We start from the raw sequence: 7436 nt of genomic DNA, 5'->3' as shown, positions 1-7436 counted from the left end.
TGTTTTTTTGTGGTATTTTTATTTTAATTCATTTAACAGCTTTCTTCTCTTCTAGTGAAGGTTGATGTCAGGAGGGATTTCCCCCAAATCATTTCTGATGGTTTCAAAAAATAAAAAACAGAACTTTTAAAAAAAGCCATCTTTCCTGCATTTTCCTAAATTAGCGACATGCGATCTCCCGCTTCCAGTTTGTTCTAGGTTTCTAACTTCGAATCTGAATTATTTATCTCACTAAGCTTCTCAGATGAAATTTGATCAAAATGCCAATGAGGGTTTCCCGCCCCTAACATTCATCCATTCATTCAGTCATCTTCTAAACCCGTTTAGTCCCTTTCGGGGTCACGGCGCTTTCGGAGCCTATCCTGACCATTCGTGGGCGGAGGCAGAGGATATCATGGACAGGTCGCCAGTCTGTCGCAGGGCCACAAATCGCACACCCATGCACACTCACATTCACACCTATGGACGATTTAAAGTTACCAACTAACCTATGAAGTATGTTATTGGATGGTGGGAGGAAGCCGGAGAAAACCCACACATGCACGGGGAGAACATGTAAACCCCCTAAACACACTTCTTCTTTTTCTTGTTCAAACAACAATAATAAAAATTGTTTCAAGTTCTCATTTTGATTCAAGTGTCTCCACATGCAGGAGTCAGGAGTTTTTTTGGCCCCCTTGTTGCAAAACCATATAGGCAACTGTATCATTTGTAAGAAGATGGTTACAGATTTTCAAGACAAGTGTTTAAAAATGCAGATGTTGCATTCAAAAAAATACAGTACAACTTGTGTTGGTGAAAGAGGCCCCATCAGGAGAAAACTACCAGATACAAGTATATAACAATGTTTTGGTGTGAAATTTTTCATTCTAGCTTGATGATAGTTATATTATTTTTTCCTAGAGAGACACTAAGCTTCATATCAGGTGAGAAAATTGACACAAATGAAGGATTAGCATCAACTTTTTTCACTATCAATAAATCATAGCCTGTTTTTGTGGGTTCTCTTAATTTATAGAATAAAATATTCTAAAGGGCTGATGACCTAAGGGCCCATCTACGCATTTTTTCCACAGAGTCTTTGAGTGGCATGTTTGAGTGCCAGTAGATTTGTTTGCCTTTTGATTAAAAAGAAAAAAAAAGTCATCTTAAAATGTTTTTTTTTTTAAATCAAAACTGGACCCCTGTAATTTATGAGCCAGTCCTTTTCCTTATGCCTGTTCAGATTGCTGCTGCTTTGCCTCTTGACCAACATTTCAAAGTGTAAACATATGTCTGGTCCAATCCTTGAGGTTAGAACTCTCCACAGCCAGTTTGAGAAAACATGTCTTAGTGACTAGAATTTTTTTTCCTTTAAATAAGAACTCTTGGATATACCATTTGTCTTAACCCCTTGGCTTTTTTTGTTGTTTATTTTTTTTAAATCTGCCAATCAAGGGGGGCCAAGTTTGGGTCTCCCTGTGCCAGTCCCTAGCCCAGTTAAAATACAGGGTTGTGTCAGGAAGGGCATCCCGGTGTAAAAATCTCTTCCAAACCACCTGTGCGGATCAGTGAAACCTGATTTGCTGTGGCGACCCCTGAAGGGAAATGCCGAAAGGTGAACAACAGCAACAATACAAATCTGCCAATGGGGTAGAATGTTTGACCTATTTCAGACATGCTTACAGGAAATGCTTTTGCAGTGTAGCGGCTCAGAATACACTAATTATGTTTCTTTTATTATTTTTAACATTATGTTTTGGTACAGTTTAGGGTCTGTCCAATTATTTGTATGGAGCACATTTATTCAACTATATGTTTTGTTTAAGTGCTACAAAAATCAAGTTTGAATGTGTGTTGTTGGACTTTGTTCTTGTCTTATTTCCTTTAAAACCCATGACTAAAAGAATTCAGAAAGTTGATTTAGCCTTCAGGTACCTGCAGCTAAAATACAGAGTAATGTGGACCTGCATGACATCTTCATGTTAGTCTCAAACGACAAACCCCAGACTTTGAAGTTGTAATCCACAGATCAGTGACTCATGTTTTAACATTTTGAAACCTTATTTAATTAATTCTGCTAGAAAAGAAAGTTCACTCCATTGTTTATCTTCTGGAAGTTTAACTGGCCTCTTTGATGGTCTTTGGGGGGACGTTGTCTGGCCCATAGTGAGCCTTAGATGTGGATGGGATGTCAATGTTGGGATCTCCATTCTTGGCCGTATCGATGTGGTTGTTCTTGCCAAGGCTCTTAATAATATTCAGATTGATGCGAGCAGTTTCCATGAAGCTGTTTTCTAGGAGCCAGCCGTCGGATTCAGAGTCGGGGTCTCCCTGTCTCAGCACGTTTTCCAGAGAGGTCTGAAGGTATCGAACCCCTGTCAGCACTGAGAGCTGAAAACAGAATGAGAATCCAGATTACACCAGAAAGGATCCCACATCAAGAGTCAAAAAGGTCAAGCATTGATTGTGTTGTAACCTTCATAACAGCAAGTATCAGACGCTCACCTCAAACAGCCAGGTGATGAGGACTGTAAGGCCAATGGACTGCATGATGTTGGTGTAATACTCCAACAGTGCCTGGCGACAGCCTTTCATCCAGAGGTTCAATTCCTCCGTCTGGTGCTCATAGTGGAAGTGAGCAGAGTTGTTGGTGACCTGCTGCTGGATGCATGGCCGCGGAGAGTTGATGTTGCAGCAGCTGAAGGGAACTCCATCCATCAGGTACTTCCCTTCAACATTACTCCTTAATCGACTGGAAAAGCAGGAAAAAACAAGAGTCATTGAGACAGAAATGTCTCTCAAGATCTAAAACCAAATGCAGAGAAAAATGTGACATAAAAGTCAAAGGGGTCTGGATCCAGCTTTTTAAATCTTAAAAATACAAATAACATAAATAATCATGTCTTATAAAACTTCTGTTTGCTGAAATCTTTAGATGGTATGCATTTTGGATTTTTTAACTGTGTGTGGGTAATTATTTTAGTTTTTTTTTCCAGTTTATTACTTCTAAATCTTAGAACCGGATTACCGGTACTACATCATCTATTGTATCACAGAAAGAGATTAGATTTGTCTCAAAGATGCATAGCTGAAAGAAACTAACAAATGTTGTCTCCCCTTGGACTCTTTGTCGTTGTCTTTCTTTGTTTCTTTAAAGCTTCAAACGCCTTTTTCTAATGTCATTGTTTACTTACTCAACCACTTGCTGTTGGGACATGTCCAGGTAGCGGTTGCTTATCCACTGGATCTGAAACCAGTCTTTGTAGCCGCTGTTTCCGCAGCACTGAAACTGTATCTGCAGCAGGTCCACAGTGCGTTTTAGGAAGCACCGTCCTGGTATGTCTGTGTCCTTATAAAACCTCATTGCCTGTGTCAGCCCCAAAGTCAGAGACTCCTCCAGTTCACCACGCATGCTGTAACACATCAGAGCGCCCACCAGCACGCAAAAGGTAAAGAAAAAGGTGCACACTATGTAGGGAAGCATGATCAACTTCCAGCGTAGGAACTTTGTTGTGTCCACACAGTCGTAGCAGATCTTCCCACCAAGGAAATTAATGGCACAAGCGATGAGTCCCACGGCTATTAGCATGTTGGGAACATACTGAATGTCCCTCTCAGCCATTAGCTCCACCCGTTTGTTGATCTCCACTTTAAGGAAGAGTCCCAAGATGAACAGGACGGCCCCTGTAACCACCGAGATCCAGTTAAGGATCCACAAGACCTGAGCCAGTTTGTCCCTCTTGGTCTTTGTGAACTTAACTTTTAAGACTGCCATTGTCTGTCACTTCTCCAGTCATTCCTTTAAATCCAGGGTGGGATTAAAGGTTGGAGACGAATAAAGAAGGGGAATGGAGCAGGTTGTCCTCCATGCTGTACCTGGGATCAAGAGGAAGGGGTTTGGTTGTACATTTCTCTGAAGATCTTTTCATAAGCAGCTTAGTCTGGTCGACATGATTGATATCTTGTGGGCGCTGCATTGTGGATGCACTGTGAGATTGTTGAGGAGAAAGTACAGACATTTGTATAGAAAGGTTTTTTTGTTTTTTTGTTTTTACAGAAGACACTACAAAGACAAAGAAACTGACAGTCTTTAAACAAAGTGCAAGCAGGGGTTTGGGAGTCACATCCTAACTAGATCAAAGAGGTCTGGCCCATTCATTATTTCAACATAATGGACATTTTGTTGAAGCTGAAAATCCACCAGAATGTTTGAGATAAACAAGATTACTGTCAGATTAAAAGTAAATTATTAAAAAAAATGTTGGGCTTACCTCAGCTTTGGCATGCAACATATTTAATGTTTTTCTGATTTTTTCCCCAAAAGACCTTTAGTAATTTGGTTCTAAGGGGAGCAGAGTGGTCATAGAGGCGCTGGTACTAAGGCAGCCACAGCAGCATCAGAGTGAGAACAGTAGCCAAGTCCTGACCCTCCTTCTAATCTCCTTTAATCATTAATCAGTCCTGCGCCCCACAAGGGATTTGGACCCACCTTCTGCCACCTACGCAAATCTGAGCGTCCGTGCACTGCAGTAGTAACGGTGACTGATGCTGGTGTGCATGTGAAGATCATTTCAATATGATGCTTCTTTAGGACAAAAAATAGGAAGACTTTAATTTCTAAAGAGTATCTACCATGTAAACACTTTGAATTATACCCAGCCACAGAAAATAACAAAAAAAACAAAAACAAACTAAAAGCAAGTTTTGAGCTCTGAGGAGCTTAAAACATGGTCTTTACATGTAGTTCTGCCTGCTTTAACTGAAAACATCTCCATAGATTTCTATTAGGAAAGGGGAATTGTGGGTAAAAACACACTGAAAAAGACATGGAAGAAAATGTGTCTCTTTACTGCCCCCTACTGACAGAAATGCTATAACAGCGACCAACTGAAGTAATGATGGTTTTTAGCACAAGAGACTGACAACCTAAAAATATATATATTTAATTAAATTATTTTTGTTTTTGTTTTTTTGTTTACATAAACAAGGAAGAAAATTTTTAGTGGTTCACTGGTATTGAACAGTGAACCACTACAACAAAAATTCATGAGTTCAGAGAGAGGATTTGCAAAGTTTACAACCATAGTTTATTAAATATTCATTTAGGTTTTTACGTCACAAAAAAGGGCTGCATGGTGGTGCCAACAGTGAGAAGGCCCTGGTTGGAATCCCGGTTGGGACCTTTGTGTGAAGTTTGAATGTTCTCCCTGTGCATGTGTGGGTTTTCTCTGGGAACTTTTGTGTGTGCATGAATGTGGGGTCCCGCAATAGACTCAGGCAACCCATTCAGGCTATGCTGTTTCTTTACCCATCATTAGCTGCGATGGCTCCAGCAGCCCTGTGACCCCAAAAAAGGATTCAGCAGGTTTTGGATGGATGGATGGGCACAAATTCTGTTAAAAAGATTGCAACATTACGTTTTTAAAATAAAAGAGGGTAGAGGTTTCTCTGCATTTTTGTTAAAAAAATAAATAAAATCAAAATGCCAAACTACTTTTGGATCATATTTTTTTATTTTGTAGCTTTCCAAATACTTGGAGCCTCTGTGATGTAAAGAATATTACTCAGCAAGGGGAGTTTATTTAGTGAAGAACTGCTTTGATTATTGCAGATGTGACCAGATGTCTGTTTGGAATTTGGGATAAAAAGCCCCTCATTCCTATTAAAGAATAATATGACTGTGCAACAGTCATACATGAAAACATGAATGCATCCAGCAAACCATTGAATGACAGACTAACTGAAAGTAAGATTAAGGGATTAAGATGAAGGAAAGTAGCTTGTGAAAGGAAAGAAGGTTATAAGAGCCTCAGGAGCCAGTCAGCAAATCCAGCACAGACACAACTCACACACCTCATCAATCATATCGGAACCACCGATCATGAACAGTTGTTAAAATGTGTCAAAAATAATTAATTGTTAAAATTATTAATGTTGCAATTGTGGTTCATCTTGCTGTTAGACACCAGATAGCAGGATGAAGGACCCTTCATTTCTTTCTTAGCATCAAAATAACATTTATTATTATTATTATTATTGTTATTATTATTATTACCAAAATAATAATAATAATAAGTGTTACTTATTGGGCACCTTTCTCAAAACTCAGGGTCGCTGAACAGTGATACAAGCACTAAATTAGAAACACAAATGATAAGTTTTAAAAGTTTTAAAAAGTCAAGTGCATTGCAATCACGAAGAGAAGTTTTGAGGCTGGAGATGAAGTGAGGAAGTGAGTCCATCATCACAAAATCAAAAGCATGCAAACTATCACAAAGCACTCCCCAGATTTCCAACCCTCTAGTAAAGCTGTTTGTTTAAAGTGTTCAGAAAGAAAATAACACGCTTCTCTGCAGCATCACACGTCCAAATCTATTCCCACTAAGCACAAAACTGAGGACGCAGTGCAAGCAGAGACTGAAGGGGGATAAACATTTCATTCAAAAAGTTTTAGTTTTAAAAGTGGCCACAGTTGACTGTAATTGTAACAGTTAGAAATAGAGTTTGATCTCACATTAGAAAGAGCAAATCGATTTTTACTGTTTACTGCGCTATTCTTGCTTTAATGCCCAAAGCCAAAAAATGATTAATGGTGTGTAAGTATATATAACACTTTTCTACCTTCCTTGACGCTCCAAAGTGCCTTACAGTCACATTCCCACTCATCCACACCCACTGATGATGGCTCCATTGCCTAACACTGCCAACCTATAACCAACAGGAGCAATGAGGGGTTCAGTGTCTTGCCCAAGGACACTAGCCGCGGTTACATGGGCAGAATATCTTGATCGGATCATGTGTCACATGCGGAGCCAAGGCACAAACTGAACCTGTGATTCACCTGTGTCACTACTGGCAGCTCCACTGCCTTACACTGGTGCCAACCTCAGTCACGAGGAGAAAGGTGGAGTTCAGTGTCTTGCCCAGGTTCCCTTTGGCACATGTGCTGGCAAGATGGAGACCAAACCTGTGATCCTCTGATCCAAGGTCAGTCACTGTTTTTCTGAACCACGGCTGCCCCAGAATAATATCTCCAAACTCTGTCTCTGTTCTTCCCACTAGGTTCACCTTCACCCAGATGTTCTTTTGGGTCACTTAAGAGGAGATTTTGGAAAAAAGAGACAGAGATTTTTTGTTGTTAAAATTCCTCCTAAAAGTGTGGACCCCAGATGATGCCACAGAAAAAGATTAAGACAATGTTTTTAGGATTTAAATCTCCCTGTTTACTGGAGGACCTGCCACATCTTCCTTGCTTAGCCTAAACTGACTTTTGAGCTGAGAGTTCAAACATTTACTCCAAACAGCAGCATCAGTGAGATTCCTGTGCAGAAACTGGAGCTTGATGTTGCTGTGGTCCTCAGTTGAGTCTAGAACAAAAACCTACAGACAAAATCCATGTGAAATCTATCTAAACCCGCTTTGCAGCAATCAGAGAACACCTTTCTAAAAAAATA

At 39.9% G+C, this 7436-nt stretch overlaps 1 protein-coding gene across 3 annotated transcripts; it reads right to left on the bottom strand.

The window, feature by feature from the left end:
* Positions 1 to 2: 2 nt before the first annotated feature.
* On the bottom strand, positions 3 to 4772 carry prph2lb (peripherin 2-like b). Of its 3 annotated transcripts, none has more exons than XM_011490374.4 (4): positions 4254 to 4772; positions 3177 to 3969; positions 2488 to 2734; positions 3 to 2373 (listed from the first exon to the last, which is right to left on the bottom strand). In XM_011490374.4, exons 2-4 carry the CDS (start codon positions 3755 to 3757, stop codon positions 2101 to 2103), a joined length of 1101 nt encoding a protein of 366 aa, XP_011488676.1. In that variant the 5' UTR covers positions 3758 to 3969; positions 4254 to 4772; the 3' UTR covers positions 3 to 2100. The 3 variants fall into 3 exon arrangements, with proteins under 3 accessions (XP_011488676.1, XP_078796399.1, XP_004082348.1); XM_078940273.1 differs by having other exon boundaries at positions 3177 to 3858; positions 4472 to 4584; XM_004082300.5 differs by having other exon boundaries at positions 3177 to 3858; positions 4254 to 4389.
* Between the last annotated feature and the right edge of the window lie 2664 nt (positions 4773 to 7436).

Source organism: Oryzias latipes, chromosome 22 (genome assembly GCF_053564925.1).
Source record: "Oryzias latipes strain Hd-rR chromosome 22, Olatipes_Hd-rR_3.1".
Taxonomy (NCBI): domain Eukaryota; kingdom Metazoa; phylum Chordata; class Actinopteri; order Beloniformes; family Adrianichthyidae; genus Oryzias; species Oryzias latipes.
The sequence above is the reverse complement of the archived record's forward strand: the minus strand, read 5'-3'. Positions and strand labels throughout refer to the sequence as shown.